Raw genomic sequence first — 26,407 nt, 5'->3', positions numbered from 1 at the left:
GTGATGTTCCAGGACTTTAACCTGATTTTGGGACAAAGTCTGCTCTGAAATTGAGTTGACTTCACGTAATCCAAATCACCAGCAAATCCACCTGAATTATGTTCATAGAACTTAGCTGACCACACGATGACTGCACTTAATGGGCCTAGTGGCTGACTCCCAGTGCAGCCTGTGCTCCCTTGGGGCTACTGGTACATTTCTTCATATGTTCTGGCAATGCCCACCTGTTGCTAGTTTTTGGAACCATGTATCTTCGCACTTATCAAATATATTTTCTTTGATAATTCCTGTGTCGATAACTACATTACTCCTGAATGATTTACCTCAGTTTTCGACACTTGGACAGCAGAAAAGGCTTATTTTTGCTGGCCTCACTGCAGCTAAGAAACGATTAGCTATATGAGGTGGAAACACCCAGAGAAGCTGTCGGTGAACAACTGGATCCTCACGTCTTGATATTATTAATCTGGAGTTGTCCACTGCTCGTGTGATTGGAGTCGAAGACTCTAAGATCGAACAGTGGTTTCAGTGGCAGGGAAACTTGAGGAGTGGATTTGTCCTAATTTGTCAGTAGCTTATGGTTGTGGGGGAGGGAGAGAGGGGTTATTTAGTTTCTTTTTGTTTTTAATTGTTGTGGTTCTGTGTTGTCATCTTTTCATTCTTATATCTGTTTTGATGTTTTGTTTATAAAAATTTTATAAAAACAGTTTAAGGTTCAAATTTAATTTTACAGAAAAGTCAAACTTAAATCTTACATTTATTTCAGACAAAATGTTTTTTTTATTTCCAATTTCAATACAAAGAAAAGCAGTTTAAACATAAAAAAACATGTAATCATAAATATGCACAAGACAAATATTCAATGTCCAAATGCTTTACATCAACCCAAAGCTTTTCTTACCAACATCTACTGAGGACTGTAACAACATATATATAACATATATATAGTGCTCAACAACAGTTTGACACATTAATCAAGAAATAATGTAGGTTTTTTTCTTGCATTTCTTTGTAAAACAGTCAATTTAATTTCAATTCATGTATACCAATAATAATTATATTTTAGCATGAACATATTATTTTAGTTAAAGAACTTATTCTTGTATTAACCACTACAGAAAAGTAATTTTGATAATTACCAATGCAGCTTTGATTTGAGTGGTGGTCAAATAAATGTGTCTTCAATCACAAGAAAATATAGGTTCATTACACACTATATCATTATATATCAATATAATGCTTACACACTGCACACTCAACAATCTTTGAGGTATAACGCATGCAAATACATTGAATGTTTGACTTTAGATGTGTGAAGTGATTTGTATGGTTAGAAATCAACAATTTACTGGTTTCATAAAAAAACACAACATTTATTGATCAACTGATCTGCAGTATTTTGAATCCTTCAGTGGATTACCGTGCCTATCTTAGAAGATGTCAGCATGGTAAACGTCCAGATTCTAAATATAAAGCATATATAATTCTGTGCAAAAGTTTAATGTAGGAGTGAAAAAAATGCTTTCACAAATATACATTCAAAATCTAAATCAAATGAATATTTGGTGTGAGCAGACTTTGCTTTCAAAACAGCATAAATTATTGTAGGTACACAGTCTTTGAAGTAACTCTGCAGTTCATATTTGTGAGAGATCAATGTGTTTTCACACCTGTCTGAAACATGTGCACAGTGAGTGAGTGTTCAGTGCTGCAGAGCATCACTCCCTAAGCTTCACACATCAGCAATGTTGTTGATGTGTCTGACCTATCAGTTTTCTTCTATATCAACAGTAACAAACAGCAACCCAAAAGTTACCAAGTGTAACATCCTGTAGTAATTGTAACATGACGTGAGGCACTATATACCTGACCATCTTCTTACTCATGTACTTCACAACTAGTGCTGGTCACGTTAACGCATGATGCGTTTCCATGACGACTGACCGGAAAAAGACGCGTGTGACGTCATGTTTAGGTGACTCCTGATTGTTAAAATGAGTCTCTAAAGTAACGCTTAAGTTTAAAAACAGAGGCACAGATACGCAGTACACAGGTACACTGGTTATTTGTAGCGCTGCTCTTTTAGTTTAATAAACAGACCGCTCCAGTTCCACTGTAGGCACGCTAAAAGCGCTAAAGGAGCTAACGGAGCTAACTGGTAAACGTGCCTGGACTCCGGTGTCGTGGCACGTAAACATGACTTCACGTGCGTCTTTTTCCGGTCAGTCGGCATGGAAAGCAGCATTATTCACAAAAAATAGTAAATTTGAGGAAAATATTTGGCACTTAGGATTTCAATTTTACAAATCATCAGTGTTTCTGTCTTCAACTGACCTCACTGCTGGTTACCTTAGCTAGAAAGGTTCTTGAGACACAACTACTCAAGCACAACTACACTGATTTGTCAAGATGACTAGTACCAAGCTCTACATTCTTATCAGACTGGAAGTCATGAGTATGGGCTAACAGTGAGACATCTGTAGTTTAATGTTTATGTACTGAGGGTAAAGCAGATGAAACAAAACCATTGTTTTCACCAGTGGCCTAGCTATAGTGAAAGAAGCTCCTTCTTTATGTCTCTGTCACTCCAGGAGCAGATGGAGACAGCACCTTCACCTTCTACTTCAGACCAGCCCAGCGTCCATGGCCATATTGTAAAAGGCTTCTTTCTGAGTGATGAGGTTTGAAGGAGAGTCAAACTCCACCATCTCTCCCTTTTCCAACACCAGAACCCTGGAAGAAACAAAAGACCAGATTTAAATGTAACGGTTTAAGAGGACAAGTAGTTATTTTAGGTATAAATATCAATAAAAGTTATATACATAATGTATAGAACTTGTAGAATATTAACTTGTATTAATATTTATACCTGATGATGCAATTTTATACACAACAGCACCCTCTGCTGTCCAAGCATCTCAAATTCTTCAGTACGATTTTTTTCTCAACTTGCGCATAAATTTGTTTTAGACTCAGATTAAAAGTTGTTTCATGTTGATTCATGGCTCAAACTATTCAACTATACAAATACAAAGGTATTTGTAAAGGTTTTGAGGTTTTGAGTTGTGATAATGATTGTGGTTGGTGGTTAGATAATACATTATGTCAATGACTGTCCCCCAAAGATACCAGTATCATTTCGCCTGGTTGTGTGTCTGTGTGTGTTGTACCGGTTGTAGTCCATGACTGTGTTAAGGCGATGAGCTATCGTCAGAACAGTGCAGTCCATAAACTGAGAACGGATTGTAGACTGAATCAGATTGTCTGTCTCCATGTCCACTGCTGCTGTGGCCTCATCTAAAACCAGGATCTTGGTCTTCCTCAGTAAAGCTCTGGCCAAGCACAGCAGCTGTCGCTGACCTACACTGTTGAAGAAAAGCAAAGAGGGGTTAAGAGGTGATTTCTCAGCCTCTGTAGCAGATATAGGAACAACATTCAAAAAGTATTTGAGAGCTTATGTAGTTTATTTAGATACAAAAATGTACAAATAAAGTGAATAACTATTATTAATTAAAAAACATTAAGAAAATAAAGTAATATCAACTTGTGTCAGTGCCTTGATTTAGTCCTCATGGAGTGTGAAGAACAAGAACAGCATGTAATGACTGTAACAGTCTGCTTCACATGTGACGGTGATGATGTTTACAGCGCTGTGGCATCTGCAGGTAAATCCACTGCCACCCCTGGTGCACGGTTGTAAACACTCCGTCGATTACGGTGGAATTTATCGTCATTATCGCCGACCTCGTCGTCTTCAAACATAATTATGTCTTAACCATAAATCCCGGTCAAATTTGTTCAGCGCGTTCCAAGTTATCAGCGATGACTAGAGTGACCACCTGTCCCGCTTTACTTTGTACTGTACAGCAATTTTAGCCTTTGTCCCGCATCACGCAAATTGAGCGTCTGTCCCGCTTTTTCATTCGACCCTGCCTAATTGAAAATAAAAACACGGATAGTAGGGCTGGACGATTAATAGAATTTTAATCATGATTTCAATGTTGGCTTCTCACGATCATAAAATGGGACGCACGGTGCAGCGTGTATGTAAGTTCCTATGCTAGAAAAACACCTTGAATGCACCCGTGTTACGTGCAGCTGCAGCAAGCGCGTGACGTGTGTGGATCAATAATGATGAGGAGAGAGCGATTCAAAACACGGCAGAAAGGCAGCCTTTGGTTGAGAAGAAATGTAGGACAATATCAGTTATATATATCAGAAACATTTTGGCTTCAATTTGACAGACGTCGAGCAAAAGGAAGTTGTTTACAAAGTTTCTCGTGCTTGCAGTCCTGTATGATAAATGTTGTGCTGAGGGAGTATAGCACTGTTTTGAGTATTTTGTTTTCATTTTGCCTGTGTGATTAGATGTTTTTTTCATTTTTCAAGGTGTGCAGCAGTGCAAGTAGATTGGTTATTTATTTATATTTATTGTTTTTATTGCTATCATTATTTTAATTTACTATTATTATTTTTTTTACTTGTTTACTTGTTACTCAATTATTTCTGGCTGTTCTTTTAAGTTATATTTAAAGTTGAGCTTTGGTGGTTCAATAAATACTCAAGTTTTGAAATCAATTAATAATCGAGTTTATAAATCATGATTTCAATATTGTGATTATTATTTTTGTCTTAATCGTCCAGCCCTACAATATCTTAAGTTAAAAGTTATTACGTCTGTCCCACCATGCTACTTGTCCCACATTTTGTCTGTCTGGAGGTGGTCACCCTAGCGATGACGTCATCGAAGACGAAATCAGAAATCCCTCCGCTGTCAAAGTCCTCCATATTTGCGCGAAGTAATTTCAAAACAATGTCGTGAGGAACCCTTATTCCCCCCCGAAAATTGACGTATCCGCTAGACCATAGTCTATGGTAGAAATGCGGCAATTCTTTCCCGACATCAATGGGTTAAACAGAGATCTCTCTGTGTTGTTATTATCTGAATATGTACAGTGGAGGGAATAAGTATTTGATCCCTCACTGATTTTGTAAGATCATCCACTAACAAAGAAATGAACGGTCTATAATTGTAATGGTAGGTTTATTTTAACAGGGAGAGACAGAATATCAAAAAAGAAAATCACATAAAACAAAAGATTTAAATTTTTTTGCAATTCATTGAGTGAAATAAGTATTTGACCCTCTAGTAAAACATTACTTAGTACTTGCTGGAGAAACCCTTGTTTATCAAGTACAGAGGTCAGACGTTTCTTGTAGTTCATCACCAGGTTTGTCCACATCTCAGGAATTTTGGACCACTCCTCTTTGCAGATCCTCTCCAAATCCTTAAGGTTTCTAGGCTTTCTCTTGGCAACTCAAAGCTTCAGCCCCCTCCACAGAGTTTCAATAGGATTTAGGTTAGGAGACTGGCTCGGCTGCTCCATGATCTTGAGCCTCCTTCATTGCCTTGGCTGTATGTTTTGGGTCATTGTTCTGCTGGAAGACCCATCCATTTTAGGTTTCCTGGCTAATGATTTCATGGTACAAGGCCCCATCCATCTTTCCCTCGATGTGGTGAAGTTGACCTGTCCCCTTAGCAGAGAGACGCCCCCAAAGCATAATGCTTCCACCTCCATGCTTGACAGTGGAGATGGTGATCCTGGGATCATAGTCTGAATTACTCCTCCAAACACAGCGAGTTGAATTGATTCCAAAGAGCTCAATTTTGATCTCATCTGAGAACATCACCTTCTCCCAGTCATTCAGGTGTTCAATGGCAAACTTCAAATGGGCCTGTACATGTGCCTTCTTGAGCAGGGGGACCTTACAGGCGCTGCTGGATTTTAATCCAATACGGCGTAGTGTGTTACCAATGGTTTTCTTTGTGACTGTGGTCCCAGCTGCCTTGATATCATTAATAAACTCCTCCTGTGTAGTTTGGGGCTGATCCCTCACCTTTCTCATGATCATTGATACCCGACAAGGTGAAATATTGCGTGGAGTACCACAGTCATTTTATGTTTCTTCCATATTCTAATATCGCACCAGTTGGCTCCTTCTCACCCAGCTTCTTGCCAATGATCTTGTAGCCCATTCTGGCCTTGTACAGGTCTAAAATCTTGTCCCTAAAGTGTCCTTAGAGAGTTATTTGGTCTTGCCCATGATGGAGAGATCTGCAAAGAGGAGTGGTCCAAAATTCCTGATGATGAACTACAAGGGACGTCTGACCTCTGTACTTGCCAACAAGGGTTTCTCCACCAAGTACTAAGTAATGTTTTGATAGGGGGTCAAATACTTATATCACTCAATGAATTGCAAAATAATTGAAATATTTAGTTTTATGTGATTTTCTGGATTTTCTTTTTTGATATTCTGTCTCTCCCTGTTCAAATAAACCTACCATTAAAATTATAGACCATTCATTTCTTTGTTAGTGGAGGATCTTACAAAATCAGTGAGGGATCAAATACTTATTTCCTCCACTGTATGTATGTATGTATGTATGTTGAGGCCAGGGAAATCTGGTAGTTTGCATAATTGGATATAAAGGAGCTCTACCTGAGGTTCTCTCCTCCTTCACTGCATTCATGACTGAGTTTTTTGGGAAGCCCAGACACAAAGGTCTGAAGATGGGAGAACTCCAGGGCCTTCCACACTTCCTCATCAGAGTAAATGTCAAAGGGATCCAGGTTCATCCTCAGGGAGCCCGAGAACAGCACTGGGTCCTGTGGAAAGTGAAAAGACTTGTTAGACTCTAAAGCACAGCTAAGATTGGGATCAAATGTTCATCTTAGAGCCGACTCTGGTGTGTCCTGATCCATCCTAAAATGATGAACTGCCGTGATCTTCAGAATCTGAAGTAAGCAAGGCAAAATTAAACTGGCAAAAATATAAAAAGCAGCTTTGAGTGGTCATCAAGACTAGAAAGGTTAGAAAAGCACTATAACTATACTATATATATAACTAAACTATAAATACAGACCGTTAAACACTTATCTTATCACAGGCCAGATAACTGATGAGGTCAAATGTACGGAAAGCAATTTTTCATGAAAATCCGCTCCCTACTGACCTGTGGGATGATGGTGATTCTGGACCGGAGCTCATGGAGGCCCAGCTGAGAAATGTCTACTCCATCAATGAAGATGTGGCCCTCAGCTGCCTCGATGATCCGGAACAGCCCGAGAGTTAGGGATGACTTCCCTGCTCCAGTGCGCCCCACTATCCCCACCTCATAGATACAAGAAGCAGCAAATGTTATATGCCACAGACATCATTATACTAAGCACAAAAACACAGATCAATACGCTCAATATACAGTACTGTGCAAGTCTCAGGCCACTATAAAATTAGGTGTTTCAGCAATGGGCAAAAATACATCTAAATGTATTTTTTTAAATAAAATGCCAAATACCTATAATACATGTATCAAAATAAAGTACAAAATAGCCACACCATGTATCAAAATAAAACACTGTTTTGTATTTTCAAACAGAAAATAGTACTGATGGGAAAAATGATGGAAATAGAAGTACAGCCAGCAATGGTGTGATTGTGAACTTGAGTTATCAATGGAGCTTTGCATTCACAGCTGATAGTTGAGCCGTGGCTGTTAATGAATGAGGGTAACTGCAGTGTTTCCATTGAGCAGAAAAAAAATAAAAATAATTAAAACTAAGAAATGTGGATGTTGCCATACACAGATGCATAGAACTAAGATTCTTTATTTTTCCCTGTTATACAGGTTTTTTCCCTGGTAGTTTTTCCTAACCCTGGTTGAGGGTCTCAGGACAGAGGATGTTACCAACCCTGTGAAGTCCCGTGAGACAACATTTACTTTTGTAAACTGTGGGCTATATAAATACAATTTAATTGATTTATTGATAGAACTGCACACTACTGACACCAGTGTGGTGATAAAAAGCCAGACCTTCTCTCCTCCATTAATGCTGACAGTGATGTTGCGAATGGCCAGGTCAAGATCGTGGCGGTAGCGCAGGCTGAACCCTCTGATGTCGATGCAGCCATGGGTGGGCCAACCTACGGGCAACCTGGGGGACTCCTGTGTCCATTCCGCCTAGTGGTCAGAGTTAATACAAGAACATACTTAAAAGTGCAGCATTCCTTGCAATAATCCAAAAAATACAGGAAAGGTTTAAATATTGGACACTCAAGGTCGGCGACCTTGAGTGTCTTGAAAGGCGCCTTAAATATAATGCATTATAATTATTATTATTATTATTGAAGACGATGGCAAGAAAAGTATATGAATATCGTAGTTTTCTGCATTAATTTGTCATTTGAAAAGGATTTCTACTTTGTCTAAATCACAAATGTTAACAAGCACAATGTGCTTGCTGCAATATTTATTTGTTTATTTCAGGCAGGTAGTTTGATTTCTGGAATATTAATTTGTGTGAACCTCTTTTTCTGTGTCATGATACTCTTTCACTCTTTCCACAGCCACAATGTTTGTCTCCACATCAGAGGACATCCTCACCACCCAAGTCAGAGAAGCAGTCAGCTGGACATGGATAGAGAGAAACAAACCTCAAAATTATAGTCAGTAAGCACTCACGCACGCACGCACGCACGCACGCACGCAGTCGTCATGGAGACGCGTCATGCGTTAACACAGTTAACTGCAGTTAAGATGTTAACGTGCCCAGCACTACAATAAACACAGTGACAATGTAGGATTTCAACCTTCAAATGTCTCCAAGATTATTTTCATAGTACATTAACAACTTCCTGTATCGACACTATGGAACTTTTAGTTTTGAGTCCACGGCACAAAAGAACTACAAAATTCCACTTCATGGCATATGTCATATGAGAGTTAACATGCTGTATTTCCATCATGATGGAAGTTTTGTTTAGTAAAGCCCAGGCGTGAACGATATTGAGTATGACACGACAGACGACAATTGAGGATAATGCAGCAGCCCTCCTTCTTGGTTTGTGGCTGTTCATTTCAACAAGATGTGTGACAAGAAGAGGTACAGCAGTCGTGAGTGTAAGAGTTTACCTGCAGGGCGTAGGAAATGGACAGACCCATGATGCCTGGACTGAGACTCTCTCGGGCTATGACAGCAAACAGAGCAGCAAATGACACGACGCAGTTTCCAACAAACTCAAGGCGGACTGCCAGCCACCTGTGATAACAGAATTATTTATCACACTAATAAAATAGAAAATTACATCAGTTGAATTGACACATTCAGCCAATCCAAAGAAACAACTTCTTGTGATGAAAAGAACTGCTTCGTGGAAGCATCTAAATGTAGCTTCTGCAAGTTTCCAATTGTTTGATTTTGTGGCACATTTGTAACGCTGTGCCAAGTTGAGCGAGTGCATGGGTAAAGTAAAGCAAGGGGTGATTATTGCATGTTAAAATGCACAAAATACATTTTTGTTTGCTCAAATGAAATTATGTTTTGCTCAAGTATAATTTCTCGTCAAAATATAATTTCTGTGCTTGCAAAATATATTTTTCTGTGCTCAAAATCTCACATTGTTCCTTCATGAATGTGGCACAAATATAACCCAATAGACTCTCAGCGGAAATATACTTCTGCATCGCCCCGACAGCTACAGCTCTGAGTTGAATGATGCACTGTGGAAACTATCCTGACTTGTTAGTTTATTTTATGTGACAAAATGACTACAACTGTGTGAGCTAAGTGATATTCTGTACCACATTGCAGAAAATGTGGTGCATTGCATTATCTGAGTGGTATTTATGACAGTGTATTTATACTCGGTACACTGTAGGGGTGCTTGTGAGTCTGTATTATTATAGAGGCATAAACTCATTGTTTTTTCCCTGATGTTAATTATTAATTCACTTTTCCTAAATATTTCAATTATAAATAAATAATTATCTAAAAATCTAAAAAAATCAATCATAATTGTTTAATTATAAACAGTCAGATAACGTATCAGCCAATAACGTGGTCCCCCAACAGGTGCAGACTGAGTATCTCATACAACCACACCATAATTTGAAGTGTCAAAAGCATGACTCTGACCTGTTTGCCACAATGCTGGGGTAGTAAGCTTTCTGGTTGTGGTCCACCCTTTGGTCACTTTCAGTGATGAAGCGCTGCTGTTCCCCAAATGCTCGGATAACAGAGGTTCCTAGCAGTGTTTCGTTGAAGTGGGTGTAGATTGGTGAACGACTGACTGACTCCAGCCGCTTCAGTTGACGTGATGATGCCACATAAAACCTCTGCACAGGTAAAGGACAGATATGTCAGTGTGATCTCACTTATCAGCTACACTCACTACTTTGCAGCTACAGGTTGTGGGACAGGGTGAAAGGTAAGTGACTAGCTGATCTGAATATTCCAACAAACCTGCACAAACATGTAGAGCAGACCAACAATGGGAATAATGACAGCTACCAGCGGTGTGGCAATGAGAATGACAATACAAGAGCCCAGCACATGGAACATCGAGCCTATACACATCTTGATACTGCTGGGAATCACGGTGTCAATGGTGTCCATCTCCTTGGCAAAGCGGTTGACCAGGTTACCACTGGGGGTTCGTTCAAAAAAGGACATAGGTGAGCGTAGAACATTGTACAGCATGGACTGGTGGAGGCACCGAGATGCCAGGACGCCCCCAATGGACATGGAGAGGGAGTATCCAAAGACTGCAAAACCTATAATAGAGGGGTTTACAAAGAGGGACAATGAGACATTAAACACACTGGGCCTCATTTATCTACACTACCGTTCAAAAGTTTGGGGTCCTTTTTTTTTTTTTTTTTTTGAGGGAAAATAACTTTTTTTCAATCAATGTAACGTTAAATGAATCAGAAATACACTCCATACATTGTTAATGTGGTAAACGACTATTATAGCTGCAAAGGTCTGGTTTTTAATGGAATATGTACATAGGTGTATAGAGGCCCATTTCCAGTGTTCTAATGGTACATTGTGTTTGCTAATGGCGTTAGAAGGCTATTGGATGATTAGACAACCCTTGAAAATGCTTGTGCAATGATGTTAGCACAGCTGAAAACAGTTTTGCTGGTTCTTTGACGAAAGCAAAGTTTGAAGTGCAAAATTATTATATTATTTTATGTTGACTAAAAATAATTATTTCTAATCTTGTCAATGTCTTGACTATATTTTCTACACATTTTGCAACTCTTTTGATGAATAAAAGTGGAAAACAAAACATTTTTTTAGAGGTGACCCCAAACTTTTGAACGGTTGTAGAAACCAGCGCAAACCGGGGAGAATGTATCATTATCACAAGGTTCACATGTTATTTATGACATTTTAATAAGAATGATCAGACATTAATAAACATATTGGCTGAAAACTATCATTATTAAAATATCACTCTCCAGATGCCTCAACCCGTGGAATTTGTCAAAACATGACACATTCAATTTAATGGACTAGAAAAGTGTCAACGCAGAGGAGGGAGTTGTCACTGAGACCGAGAGAGAAGCAGCTGCAGCAACACTGGCGATGCCACAACTCCTCCATGAAAAATAGTGTGGCTGAAGTGCAATTTGGCAAACACTCGTGGTCTGCACGAGTGCTTCAAACCTCGTCTCATCAAAAGTTTGGGCACCACTGTAAATTTTCATGATTTTCCTTTATAAATCATTGGTTGTTTGGATAAAAAAATTAAGTTAAATATATCATATAGGAGACAAACAGTAATCAATGACAGTGATATTTGAGAAGTGAAATAAAGTTTATATGATTTACAGAAAGTGTGCAAAAATTATTTAAACAAAATTAGGCATGTGCACAAATCTTATAATTTTATTGATTTCAATACCTTTAGCACTAATTATTGGTACTCAAAATTGGTTTGGTAACCTCAGTGAAAAATCTCAGATAAGCAGAGGTGAAGGATGGTGAGAACAGTCACAGTCAACCCACAGACCAGCTCCAAAGACCTACAACATCATCTTACTGCAGATGGTGTCACTGTGCATCTTTCAACTATTCAGCGCACTACACAAGGAGATGCTGTATGGAAGAGTAATGCAGAAAAAGCCTTTTCTCTGCACCTGCCACAAACAGTCGCATGAGGTATGCTAAAGCACATTTGGACAAGCCAGCTTCATTTTGGAATAAGGTGCTGTGGACTGATGAAACTAAAATAGAGTTATTTGGGCAAAACAAGGGGCGTTATGCATGGCGGAAAAAGAACAGAGCATTCCAAGAAAAACACTTGCTACCTACAGTAAAATGTGGTGGTGGTTCCATCATCATGCTGTGGGGCTGTGTGGCCAGTGCAGGGACTGGGAATCTTGTTAAAGTTGGGGTCGCATGGATTCCACTCAATATCAGCAGATTGTGGCGAATAATGTCCAGGAATCAGTGACAAAGGTAAAGTTGTGTCGGGGCTGGATCTTTCAACAAGACAACGACCCCAAACTGCTCAAAATCTACTGCAGGGTTGTCAAACTCTCTCTGTCAAACTGTCATTGAGGGCCACATCAGCATAATGCTTACTTACCCTGAAAGGGCCAGATGTAACTGTCATACAGAATAAATGTAACTAAATGTAACCAAATAAAATGTAAAATAAAGGTAACTACTCTGTTACATATTGCTAAATAACTTTCTGTATTTATTACTTATCATCATAGATGTAACCCAGTCCATGATGGTGTTTCTTGACAAACTAACAGTTTTAAGAGTCTGTATCTGGTCAGGGCAGACCTGCTCACACACCTTCAGCATGCACTGCTTCAAAAACACACCCTCAGAAAAAGACTTTGAAGGTCGGTCCATTTCTTCAGCCACAATAAAGCTAGCTTTCACTGCCAGCCTCGTCGTTTCTGGTTGTGGCTTTTGTGAACACACTCTGCTGTGATCACAGTCTTAATCTCAATTTCACTCGTCACATTATGCATATACAATGATACACTGCGATCTAGTGGCAGGACGCCGCCACTTTGCGGGTAACGAAATCGCCATGCATTGTGGGAAATGTAGTTTATGGTCAACGCACTCCTTAAAGCAGCATAGACCTATTTTAACACAGATTCTTAAGACCAATTAATCACTCATAAAATGACATAGCGGGCCACATCTGGCCCCCGGGCCTTGAGTTTCACATGTGTACAAAGGCATTCATGCAAAGGAACAAATACAACGTTCTGGAATGGCCATCTCAGTCCCCAGACCTGAATAGTATTGAAAATTTGTGGTGTGATTTAAAGCGTACTGTCCATGCGAACTGGAGATGTTTTGTAAGAAGAATGGTCCAAAATACATTCAGCCAGAATTCATACTCTAATTGGAAGCGTTTAGAGGCTGTTATTTCTGCAAAACGAGGCTGTACAAAATTTTAATTTCGTGGTGCCTAAATTTATGCACATGCCTAATTTTGCTTAAATAATTCTCGCACACTTTCTGTAAATCATATAAACATTATTTCACTTCTCAAATATATAATATATAACACACACACACACACACATGTATATACTCCTCCCTCCCTCTCCCCCTCTCTTTCCTCACCCTGGGACAAACCAAGAGCGCCATACACTCCGAGTCTCCTCTGTCTGTCCGGTTGAGTACCATTAACCACAGGGTCGTCTGTCCAAAGGCTCAGCCAGTAGTTGGAGAAGATGGACAGTATGTGCTGGGTGAGGAACAGCACCAAACTGATCGAGGACAGTAGTGCTCCAATGGCTTTCACATAGGCCCAGAATACAGACAGTTTGACCTGTGGGGGGGAGGCCAGTTGTGACCTGTTACTATCACATGCATTGATGTATGTTCAATCATGATTTCATTGCTCTGAAGTTATGGTAAATATCCACCTACCTGTCCTGTGTTGGCCTTGTCAGCTTCCATCAACTTGCCTACCTCAGGATTCTTAGAATTCTTGTTCAACTCCTTCTCCTGGGACAGCTTCGACTCATGTGAAACATCTTGATTGCTGCTTATATATGAGGTGTAAGTAAGGTAAGGTGATAATGGCCATCATGAAAGAACCCCTCTGTTTGGGTGATTCAGGGAATTATTTTTAGACACCTACTGTTGTCCAGTTCCACTCACCCAGTACAAGCAGTCACATTGCCATTTTCTATTTCTGTGGTTACAGTCTCTTCTGAGGATTCTTCACACATGAAGTAAGAAAAAGACAAGGTTACAAAGGACAACTACAGCAGCAACAAACTAACTTCAAGGTTTTTGCAAGAGTGAATGTATGAGGTACTAGCACATACTCAGTGCTGACTAGTGATTCATTAAATGTGTAAGAAAGGGAAAAACATTGGAGTTAGTGATTCACAGGAATGCTAAATCCTAAAGAATTTTCAATTCATACAGTAAATATTTGAGTTTGTAAGGAAAAATCAGACACTGCTATTTTTTTTGAACAGCCAAATATTATTTTTTCTGTATACATTTTTGTTCATGTGTTCCCAATGCATGGAACTAAAAACTATAGGATTTTGTGCTTTATTCACATTTATTACTTTGAACATAACTGTACACAGCGCTGCTTGCTCACCCTTTCTCTCTCTCCCTGCACGTACATTTGCCCGGCTCTTATAGCGGCAGCATTCTTACAACAGTAGTACCATCATTCAACTTGCGGGCTGGATTGGACCTTCTGGTGGGCTGGTTCTGGCCCGTGGGCCGTACGTTTGACACCCCTGATCTAGAGTCTGGCTTGTGGCCCCACCCTGATGGGCAAATGTCTGTTTCTCACACAGCGAGGTCAGCATATTTACGTTACATCAGCACCTCATGCAACCACACCTCAAAAACCTGAACTTTATGCCATATATTTAAATTTCCACCAATAAGCCAAAACACATTTGTGTAGTCTCACCATTGATTTGTGTGGGGTCAACTGTAGCATATGTTCGCTGGAACTCAGCGAAGGCTCCGTCTGTGGCCATGAGCTGCTGGTAGGAGCCCATCTCTGTAATCTCTCCCTCCACCATCACCAGGATCAGGTCAACCTGGGGCAGGTAGCTCAGCCCATGGGTCACCAGCACACGAGTCTGTACAAAGCAATGCACATTCAACCCATTAATGTTTAAAGTAGTGGTGGGCATGTTAACAGTGTCAACGTTATATGGAACGTCAATCAGCTCAATAACACACCAATTCTACATGTTAAAGGTCACATAGAGTGGTCCTGTTGCACATAAATGTTAGTTATGGAGGTCTACTTACATATATTAACTTGTTTTTATGGTCAAAAACCTCCTAGTTTCTGTAAACTAGCCGATAGAAATCCTCTTTTCTGACAGTGTTTTTCAGCCGCGATGTTTCAGAGTGAACTCTGACCCCCAGAAGACAGAGTCTTGTGATTGACCAGTACTATCCAGCACATCCGTTCTCAGAAGCGCAGCGCCCCCCTCTGGAAGGGCGGATGCACTGCTCCTCATTATCAAAACATTGTTTTAACAGTGTTTAAAAATAGCTTCGTCACAACTCCCCGCCGCAGTCCCTTTTATGACTTTAAACCGGAGTCAGACCCAGAGTCAGAAGACACTGTTGCTCGTGAAACACCTCCACAACGGACGTTATTCTTCTTCTGCGGTTCAATGTACGTAACCGGATGTGCCCGGACTACCGCCCGGAGGAGGACGATCGGTTGTTCAGGAGAACCGCTGCTTACGTAACTATTACTGGATTTTCAGTGATCTCGTTGAGCCCCGAGATTACAATAAAACACAACTTTCTCAGCAATGGCTGAACTGTTTGTTTCGAACCGTCAGGCTTCATAAACAATGTAATGACGCAGATACACACACAAAAAAAAAGATTATAGGAACTTCCGGTCTAGTTCCGCTTTAACAACACGTAGATAACACTGAGACAACTCGTCAACAACGCGCTAAAAAATTGCCAACATGTTAACGCGTTGTTTGCATGTTTTTGAACGGGTTGGCGTTCCATTGAAAAAGAAGTGCGCGATCTCATGTTTACGTGTTGCGGCACCGGAATCCAGGCGCCGTTTACCAGTTAGCTGCATTAGCTCTTTTAGCTCCTTCAACGAATAGAGCAGCGAGATCTCTGAAAATCCTGTAATAGTTACGTAAACATCGGTTCTCCTGAACAGCAGATCCTCCTGCTCCGGGCACTAGTCCGGGCACATCCGGTTGCGTACATTGAACCGCAGAAGGAGAATAACGTCCATTGTGGAGGTGTTTCACGAGCGACAGTGTCTTTTGACTCTGGGTCTGACTCCGGGTCAAAGTCATAAAAGGGACTGCGGCGGGGAGTCGTGAAGAAGCTATTTTTAAATATTGTTAAAACAATGTTTTGATAATGAGTAGCAGTGCATCCACCGTTCCAGAGGGGGGAGCTGCGCTTCTGAGAGCTGGTGTGCTGAATAGTACTGCCCAATCACAAGACTCTGTCTTCTGGGGGTCAGAGTTCACTCTGAAACGTCGCGGCTAACGAACAGCGTGAGAAAAGAGGATTTCTATCGGCTCGTTTACAGCAACTAGGAGGTTTTTGACCATAAAAACAAGTTAATATATGTAAGTAGACCTCCATAATGTGACCTTTGTGTCACTATGTGACCTTTAAAATGTATTTTCTGGCAGTCCTTTTCCAATTTTATAGTGTAACTCACGTGTCAAACTCAAGGCCTGGTGTCACGAGCAGGCAGATTAGTCAGTTTTTTTAGTTTATGTCTTAAGTCATGTTAAAGTGCATGTCACGTTTTGGTGTTGGGTTAGGTTCACTTCCCCTTTTATTTTGGTAAACAGTCACTCATCCTGTCGCGCTGGCACTGCATCCATCTTGACACACCTCCACCTAATTCCCTCATGCACTGCACCTGGTGATCCTTAGTAATCACACACACCTGCCCTTGATTTCCTCTCCCCTTTATAATGTCCCCACTTCCCTCAGTCAGTGTCAGCGCGTCATTTATGCTACACGAAAAAGTCATTGTTTCAAGTATTTTTGAAAGCTCAGAATTAGATTATGTTTTGTTATTTTCGTTAAGACCCAGTTCATCGTCTACTGGATTGTTTTTCCGGTTTTGTCTGGGGAGCAAAGAAAGCCTCATCGTTGTTCAGTCACCCTGATTCCTGTCTCTTGAATTTGGATCCAAGCATTGCTACACCTTCCTAACAATCGGGGGCCAGATGTGGCCCGCCAAGTCATTTTATGTGCCCTGCGAGTGATTAATTGGTCTTAAAAATCTGTGTAAAAATAGGTCTATGCTGCTTAAGGCGTGCGTTGACCATAAACTACATTTCCCACAATGCATGGTGATTGCGTTACCCGCAAAGTGACGGCATCCTGCCACTCGAACGCAGTGTATCATTGTATATGTATCATGCGACGAGTGAAATTGAGATTGAGACTGTGATGGCAGCAGAATGTGTTCACAAAAGCCACAACCAAAAACTATGTGGCAGTGAAAGTTTATGAGAGGCCGTTTTTTTGCGCTCGCATGTTACATCATAGTCTCTCACATACAGTACTATAGTCACGTACATTTACTATCATTCTCTCTCACATACAGTACTATAGTCACGTACATTTACTATCATACTGTCTCAGAAACAGTACTATAGTCACTTACATTTACTATCATACTCTCTCACAAGCAGTACTATAGTCATGTACATTTACTATCATACTCTCTCACAAACAGTACTATAGTCATGTACATTTACTATCATACTCTCTTTCACGCTATTATGGATGCAACAACAGGACAGAAAAAGTGTATGTTTATATACACTTTTTTATACACCATGCGCTGCGCCCGCATGTAACTGGCGAGCGTCCTCTTGTCCAGGTGCCGATTGAAACTCAAGTCACACTATCAAATACGCCATTATTACAGTTATATTGTTATTGTCAATAAAGATGTTGTATTTAGGAATGCACCGATAATTTGGCGGCCGAAACACAGCGAGTAGAGATTGGCTCTTCTGATGCATCTGTTATTCCCTTAACTGCAGCGCTGTGGGGTAAAATTGCGTGTAGAGAAATGATCCAGTCGGATACGGAGAAGCGCACGGCGCAGGAGAGGAAGAACAGTACAGCGCAGGTGTGGTGCGCAGAAATCTGTCTGCACCAGATGAGGGGGCACTACCACTTTCATATTTATGTTAATTATTTTACTTTTAAATGTGACCAGCATTGCATGGCTTTGTTTTAAGATTCACTGGCATTTACTTCATTAGGATTTAACTTAAATGAAAACAATTGAACAACTGAGAAGTCAGTGGATTCAAGAAGAAAGTTGCATTTCAGTGGACATTTTATTCACTGACACAAAAAGCACACACTCTATGGTGGTTAAGTAAGTATAAAAGGTAAAAAACTGAATAATAAAAAAGTGAAATGGAATTTGGAAAAAAATAGAACGGATTTCATAGGGCCCTACATATCATTGTCTCATACATTCACTATCATGTTGTTGCATTCATAATAGCGTGAAAGAGAGTATGATAGTAAATGTACATGACTATAGTACTGTTTGTGAGAGAGTATGATAGTAAACGTACATGACTATAGTACTGCTTGTGAGAGAGTATGATAGTAAATGTACGTGACTATAGTACCGTTTCTGAGACAGTATGATAGTAAATGTACGTGACTATAGTACTGTATGTGACAGAGTATGATAGTAAATGTACGTGACTATAGTACTGTATGTGAGAGAGTATGATAGTAAATGTACGTGACTATAGTACTGTATGTGAGAGAGTATGATAGTAAATGTACGTGAGCTCAAGACTGAATTATTTCTCAAACGGCCTTTCATAAAAGCTAGCTTTATTGTGGCTGAAGAAATGGACTGTGCTTCAAAGTCTTTTTCTGAGGGTGTGTTTTTGAAGCAGTGCATGCTGAAGGTGTATGAGCAGGTCTGCCCCGAACAGATACAGACTCTTAAAACTGTTAGTTTGTCAAGAAACACCATCGCGAACCGGGTTACATCTATAATGCATAATATTTGTAACTTGAATAAGTAATAAATACATACATTTATTTAGCAATAAGTTACGGAGTAGTTACCTTTTATATGTTATATTTGGTTACATTTAGTTACATTTATTCTGTATGACAGTTACATCTGGCCCGTTGAGGGTAACCATTATGCTGATGTGGCCCTCAGTGAAAATGAGTTTGACCCCTGGTGTAACTAAACCTGTAAACCACTATTTTCAGGAATAAAACCGGTGTAAACCATGTGTTTCATATTTTCCCACTTTTTCTCACTGTGTGCACCTTGGGTTCGATAAATTAAACAGCAACACAACATCAGTCAATCGACTATGTCATCATTTTTTTTGTTTGGTTAAATTGAGGAGCTGCAGATAAACTCTATAGATGTCAATTCAAAAACAACCATTCACTGCCAATGACGTCTGATGAAAGGAGAGAGTCTACTCCTTCTTTTAGTAGCTTCGGTGTTTATATATTCATAGAAGACACCGTTTTGTGGGTCTTGGAATATCAGTCAAAATGCTTTAAAATGCTTGGCAGTTCAGCACTGAAAATGGCTGGCAGCCATAATGTTATGTACTAATCCAGAAGATGCAGATGGACACTTTTGTCAGTTTTTTTAAGGGGATTATAGTGCATTATAAAACAACAATGTGTCACTATTTGGCAAGATGCAGAAAACTGGAAACAATGTAATGTTACTTGACAGTCAACCACCTTTAAAGCACTATAGATTAGTTTGGTTTGAACTTATACAAACCTTGTCCTTTAGTAGTCCCTGTGAGCCAATAACTTGATTGAAGATGTGTTTTCCCACATGAGCATCAACAGCAGAAAGTGGGTCGTCCAGCAAATAAACAGCTCGCTCACAGTAAACCGCTCTGGCTAAACTCACTCTCTGTTTCTGACCTCCAGACAGATTAACTCCCTGAACAGAGGAGAGACAGACATTTAAATCAGAGGCCTCATTTATAAAGCTTACATACCCACAAAAAAGGTTTGCACCACATGCTATGCAAAGTTTGGGATTTATAAAAAACCAAAGTGATGGATAATGTGAGTCAAAGGTCATGGAACCAACAAGATCAATCGATCAATCAATCAATCAATCTTTATTTGTATAGCCCACAGTTTACAAAACATAGTTTGTCTCACTATGAGATACACTACCGTTCAAAAGTTTGAGGTCACCTATACAATTTTGTGTTTTCCAAGGGTTTTCTAATAATCCTATAGTCTTCTAACGTGATTAGCAAACACAATTTACCATTAGAACACTGGAAATGGGCCTCTATACACCTATGTACATATTCCATTAAAAACCAGATGTTTGCTGCTAGAATAGTCGTTTACTGGCATTTACTTCATTAGGATTTAACTTAAATGAAAACAATTGAACAACTGAGAAGTCAGTGGATTCAAGAAGAAAGTTGCATTTCAGTGGACATTTTATTCACTAACACAAAAAGCACACACTCTATGGTGGTTAAGTAAGTATAAAAGGTAAAAAACTGACTCATTTAATGTTAGTTACATTTCATTCAAAACACATTCAAAAATAAGGACCCCAAACTTTAGTAAACGGTAGTGTAGGTAAACTGAGGTAAACTGAAGTTTTGGCTCCAATGTTTTCAACATCTGAACTTTTTTGAATTAATAAGCATTGTGTGAACTCATTTAACAACATTTAACATTTAACAAGACTTTTTAAAGTGTATACCTTCTCTCCAATCTCAGTCTCATCCCCAGCAGGAAGGATCTCAAGGTCAGGCTGAAGGGCACATGCCTCCAACACCTGCTGATACGAGGTCTCTCTCCACTCCTGACCAAACACAATGTTCTCTCTCAGAGTGGAATTCTGAATCCATGCCTGCTGGGGAACATAAGCCACCAGTCCCTGCAGTGTAAAAACATACATGGTCAATTTCATGATATCTACACATTACAATAAATTTAACAACATTCAGCGACACAGAAGCTGAACTTTATTAGGCCCAACTGCATAATGAACCTGTGGGTGTATGTCATTGCATCCAAATCAGTCCAAGTCTTTTTAAATGTATGCATGACTAATTGTCATACCAGTTTCATCAGCAAGTAAAAGCTAACATTGTGAAAGATGGACAAATGAATTCAACATTTGAATATAAAGACAAAGAACTGCCACTTTCTCTGGCGACCAACAATGTTCTTAAGTCAATTTCAGAACCTGCAACAGACTCAAAACTCACTCATGTGAGTGTGAACGTAGCATTAGTGTGAGAGAGAAAGAGTGAGAGTGAGACAATAGTGAGAGCATTCACCTTTACTGCCACAGTTCCTTCCAGTTTGTCCATGTCTCCAAGCAGGGCAGACAGCAATGAGGACTTTCCTGAACCCACATGTCCCACCACAGCCACCAGAGAGCCATCTGGTATACACACATTTAACCTGCACACACATATTCAATTAAAATGTACTGCAATTTAAAGGAACAATAATGTTCTCTGCCTACACAGATGACAAGTGTTGGGCATGTTACTTAAAATAATAATTAGTAATAGTTACTAGACACTTCTCCCAAAAAGTAACTGAGAAATTACCAAAGTTACTGCATTGTAAAAGTAATTAGTTGCCAAGGAAAGTAACTATTGTGCTACAATTTTTCTAAATGATGATAATGAATTTGTATTTTTACCCCCTTTAACGAAACTCTCAGTTCAAATGTTCAACTATTTATAATGAAATTGAGTATTTTAATACTCATTATTTAAAAATATGGTTGATGAATAAAATGGACACTTAATAGATCCAAAATGAGGAGCAACAAAGCTTCTCTTGCAGCTGTCAATTCTCAGCATACAGAGCCTATCCACCTTCAGACCCCACCCCTCCCTGATGTAAACATCCTGCAACAACCAATCAACAAAGCCAGCTTTAAGGTGACTTTCTTTGTGTACGCTGAACCCTTTTTGTTATAACAGAAACCTTTTTTGTTGTAACAAAAACAATCACGTTATAATAAATATCTTTTTATGAAAATAAATTACACAGATATGTTTTTCTTCCCTCAGGCAGTTCTATGTTTTCATACGAAAGCATCATTTCAACTTCAGCTGATATTCAGACTTCAATTCTGCACATAATAAAGATGGTGACTTTTGTCCAGCAGGAAACAGATAAATGTAACTATTTTCAAAGCGTAAATGAGCGCTCACCTCTTAAGTGTAGGTGATTCGCTGCTGGACCAGCTGAAAACCCCATCCACTATGGAGATACTGTGTGGAGCTGGAGAGAAGAAAATAGAGCTGTATATGAAATTCCTCCATATAGATACAGATTATGGTCTGGTCGTGGACTTATGACAAGGTTGGACTTCATGATCGTTTTGTCCATTAGCAAGGTCAATATGTCATATCAGTTTTTTTTAATTTGAACTTTTCTCTATGAACATACAAAGCCAAATCTATGAAGACACACCGACATGATTGGGAAAGAAAGCACATGACAAAAACACTTACTGCCTATTAACGATTTATGCTCCACATTGTCTTCCCGCAGCTCCTCGTGTGATAGAAACACTCTTAGACGTTTTAAGGACACACTGGCCTGAAGACAGAGACAGAGTGAGAAAAGCCACACAACTCTATTTTCAGGTGTGAATGCACACAAGACCCAATAAGCACATATTTGACATCACTGAAATCCCACTGGGTCTGGGTCAAGTCTCCACATTCTTTTAGATGTGTGAATGTGCACTTTTTCTGGACAGCCTACTCAGCTGTGACCATCACAACCACCAGTTTTTCAATAAACCAAAAGTGTTTTGTATGAGTGCTGAGCATACACCAACCTGCACCATACTACTAATGACCATGGGCAGCATATTGAGAGGAAACCGCAGGATGTTGAAGAGCGCCAGTGACACGAAGGCCTTCTGGGCATCGAGGACATTGCGTTCATCGATCAGCACGTATACAGCGAAAGTGGAAAGGGCAACCTGTACAGTCAGAGCAGGATGGCCACAGTGATCACACAGACAAAAGGAACATCATTGTGAGATTATAGACCAATTCACTTTATTCCCAAGAGGCCTTGCTGGGATGAAACAGTATTTTCAGTATTTCTTGTATTCACACATTTTATGTTAGAAAACTGACAACATATTACTAATTTACTCTGCACATCTGTAGTACATCCACCCACCCTTGCTTCAGACAAGAGCATAATAAATATTATATTATTATAGTGCTGGACACGTTAACAGCGTCAACACACGTTAACGTGCCCAGCACTAAAAATAATGTGTCAATTTAATATTAAAATGAATCATTATTATATTTATTTTATTTTTAACCATGGAATATTGGATCTCCAGCAAAAGCATTGTCTGCTTATAGATGTCCCATTTCATATGGGTTTGTCCACTACCCCTTTTTAGTGATATGTAGTAAGTGGCAAGGGGCAACGGAAAGGGGTAAAAACAGGAAATGGATTTGAGCCTAGTTCTTGCACACTGAACCTTTAAGGGGTTAGAAGAACATTAGGATTGGACCTAGACTATGCAGTTCATTGGTAAAATGTGATTTGTCCAGTATTTGTGCTTCTGTTCTGTACTCACCAGGAAAGGTGCACAAACCCAGGTGAAGGTGGACATTGCTCCCAAATAGGCAGCCTTCTTCAGGACCTTCAGTTCACTTTCACGGATCTCTGACACCTTTTTCTTGAAGGCCAGTTCCCAGGCATACAGTTTCAGCACCTTGATACCATTCAGCATCTCGTTCATCAGTTTAATACGATTGTCCTTACTCTTCATCTGAGCCACCTACACAACACACACATATCACAAGACATCAGGAAACACATATTGAGCACAGGGTGACAAGCCACTATAAATCATCTTCCTTTGTGTTCTTTATTCCTCCTGACATATGGGCAGGTGGCATTCATCTCGTTTGAGCGTGTCATTTACGCACTTTCTTAAAGTTAGAAGTGGTTTGCTGAATATGATGTGGCATGTTCATACACACACAACACAATATGAAAAAAATGTCAGCTAACAATAAGAAAATGAACTTGCATGAGGCTCATTGTTTGTCTTTGAAGTCCCACCTGGTAAGTTTTGGTTTTCATGGCAATGACAGCATTTACAGGAACCATCAGGACCATCACAGCCACTCCGGCCAGAACAGATGGACCCAGGTTCTACACAGCAAAGATAAAAACATAAAAGAACAGGTTTACAATACATAGTTTTCACAGTATCATGTGTTGAATTAAATGTCTGCACAGTTGATCCATAACGACACTTAGGGGTACTTGAGATGGAGCAGATAAATTACAAAGCCATCACATGCTGCACCTGCATAAAGTGTGTGAAAAAAATTAAATAAAACATATTTCTATGAAGCAACAACTTTTTTTTTTACAGGTAAGGTTCAGAGCATATTATTTCTAATGAAAATAAATGTAAACTATGTCAACTTTTCATTACTTGCCCTGAATTAATAAAAAGTGGTCCTGATATTCGACCAGAATCAGAATTGTTTGTCCTTGAATGAGCCAAATGAAAGAAAGAAATGCTAGCAACACAAGAGATTGTCGAGGCAAAAAAATATAATTTTCAGTGGCCAAGTCAGTCACCTTATCTAAAAGTAACAGATCATGCATTTCAGATGCTGAAGATAAAAACTGTAGTCCAACTCAGAGGTAGATCCTGACAACATCTGAAGTAAAGACCTGGTAACGCATAAAGGGAGAAAACACAGCATTTGGGCACATGGTAAATGGTCTGTATTTATATAGCAATGTTCCAGTCTTGTTGACCACTCAAAGCTGTTTTACACAGCCCAGTCACTCACACTTTCATACAGCACATCTATGTGCAGCATACTCTAATGTCACATTAAACACTGAGAATGCAAACGGCCCATTCACATAGCTGAGAGGCATTATGGGTGTAATACTACTGTGCATGCTCTATGGGCCGCACAACCTGTAAACCAGAAGTCAGAAACTTTTTCTGCGTATGTGGGGGGTGAGCAGATTCATAGGAATGGAAGGTGCCAAAGGGGAGGTGCTCTATCCATGAGGTGGAGATCTTTTTTTAATTATCAGCCATGACTTCCTGTTTCACTCTGACTCGAAAAGGTTGGGGAATGAAACATCCACAACACTACCTGTAGTTGCTATGATTGGTCGTGTGCCATTTCTTTAGGGCGGGCATGAAGCATCCTGGCAGTGTGATTTGGCTGAGGAAAAAACTGATGCATCCGTGTAAGAGTATAGAACAGCAATCTGAAACCTCTCTGCTTTGGCAGATCATCTACTCTCTAATGATCGAATATCGTCACATCACCTGACCCTAGTTTACTATCTTTGCTGCCAAGACACCATACATTTCCCCGTGTGTGTTCAAGTTTAATTTTATTGTCAATCATCATTAGGAATGTAACGATAGACACAACACACGATTCAATGTTACGATTCATGATTTTTGTTCATGACACGATTGTCTCACAATTTTTTATAAACAGAACAAACTGAGCGACAAACTAATGACCAAATAAAACAATCCTTTATTTAACGGACACTTAAAAACTTTTTTTAATAACAAACACTCCTTTTATCAAAGGGAAGTAAATGGTCTCATTTACTATTTATCAAAACTGCAAATGAAATAGTTATACATCTTACTTCAATAATAAAATAAATAATGAAAAACAAATCTCACATCAAAACATAAAAATAAAATGATCCCATAGAATACTTATAAGCTTGTTAAACTCTTAGCCAGCTCCTGTATTGTCAAAAAACACTGCACATGACTGCCTTTTATCTACATTTATCAAAAGCAAACATCTTATTTACCATAGTTTTATTTACCATTTTAGCAAAGGTACAACTTAAAATCTTACATACATCTTTAAATGCAGAAATAATAGGATTTTTAAAAACAAACCCATATCAAAATGAAAACAAAATCCTTGCTTGGAATTTGCAGGTTTCTCTAGAGAAAATCAGCATGTTAAACATTCTCAGGCCGAAGCCGAGATCTCTGAGAGGTCACAATGTCCTCTGCTTTCAAAAAGGCACACTTTCACTAGGGACTGAGGTGAGGTATGTTTTCACTCGAGATGAAAGCAGGAGGTACATCTCACTAATCTCCTTCCACTACTACAAGTGGACAGTTTGTGAGGGCAATACACATTTTACTTTTGTACCTGATAATTTCTGCCTCAATTCTACACATAATGCCACTGATCTGTGCTGCTTGCCCTACACATTCTGTCATTCTGTCTGATCTTTCACTGCAGTCTTCTTGAGAGGTGGTTGTTGAAGGTCTCCCTCTGCCGTGTCTGTCTGGTCATCAGACAGCTCTGGTACATGTGCAGAGGCACCAGCGTCTGTTATCCCATCATCGGTGTCTTTCACAAAGAAGATGGTCTGTAAACAGCATGACAAGAATTTAGTATTAAACACAAGTCTGGCCTTAACACAAAAGCAACACTAGCAAAAAACAAACATTAAATAAAAGAAGTGCTCAGAAGAAAACA

At 39.5% G+C, this 26,407-nt stretch overlaps 1 protein-coding gene across 2 annotated transcripts in view; it reads right to left on the bottom strand.

Annotated features, from left to right (window-relative positions):
• Nucleotides 1–834: 834 nt before the first annotated feature.
• Nucleotides 835–26,407, bottom strand: part of abcc1 (ATP binding cassette subfamily C member 1 (ABCC1 blood group)) — a 48,854-nt gene continuing 23,281 nt past the window's right edge. The window contains exons 11-31 of one of the 2 annotated variants that reach the window (XM_083896976.1): nt 23,964–24,056; nt 23,473–23,676; nt 22,705–22,851; nt 22,373–22,460; nt 22,070–22,139; nt 21,176–21,302; nt 20,593–20,769; nt 19,633–19,800; nt 14,773–14,947; nt 13,992–14,052; nt 13,758–13,872; nt 13,449–13,656; nt 10,302–10,612; nt 9,975–10,174; nt 8,972–9,098; nt 8,366–8,467; nt 7,874–8,020; nt 7,016–7,174; nt 6,502–6,668; nt 3,171–3,365; nt 835–2,733 (exon numbers count right to left, since the gene is read on the bottom strand). In XM_083896976.1, the coding sequence (XP_083753102.1) occupies nt 2,625–2,733; nt 3,171–3,365; nt 6,502–6,668; nt 7,016–7,174; nt 7,874–8,020; nt 8,366–8,467; nt 8,972–9,098; nt 9,975–10,174; nt 10,302–10,612; nt 13,449–13,656; nt 13,758–13,872; nt 13,992–14,052; nt 14,773–14,947; nt 19,633–19,800; nt 20,593–20,769; nt 21,176–21,302; nt 22,070–22,139; nt 22,373–22,460; nt 22,705–22,851; nt 23,473–23,676; nt 23,964–24,056 (3,150 nt within the window). In that variant the 3' untranslated portion in view covers nt 835–2,624. Of the gene's footprint in view, nt 2,734–3,170; nt 3,366–6,501; nt 6,669–6,817; nt 7,175–7,873; nt 8,021–8,365; nt 8,468–8,971; nt 9,099–9,974; nt 10,175–10,301; nt 10,613–13,448; nt 13,657–13,757; nt 13,873–13,991; nt 14,053–14,772; nt 14,948–19,632; nt 19,801–20,592; nt 20,770–21,175; nt 21,303–22,069; nt 22,140–22,372; nt 22,461–22,704; nt 22,852–23,472; nt 23,677–23,963; nt 24,057–26,407 lie in introns of those variants that run through there. The other variant, XM_083896975.1, reaches the window with a different exon arrangement.

This window comes from Microchirus variegatus (assembly GCF_963457635.1).
Source record: "Microchirus variegatus genome assembly, chromosome: 10".
NCBI lineage: Eukaryota > Metazoa > Chordata > Actinopteri > Pleuronectiformes > Soleidae > Microchirus > Microchirus variegatus.
Note: the sequence above shows the minus strand (reverse complement) of the source record. Positions and strands in the feature narration are given on the sequence as shown.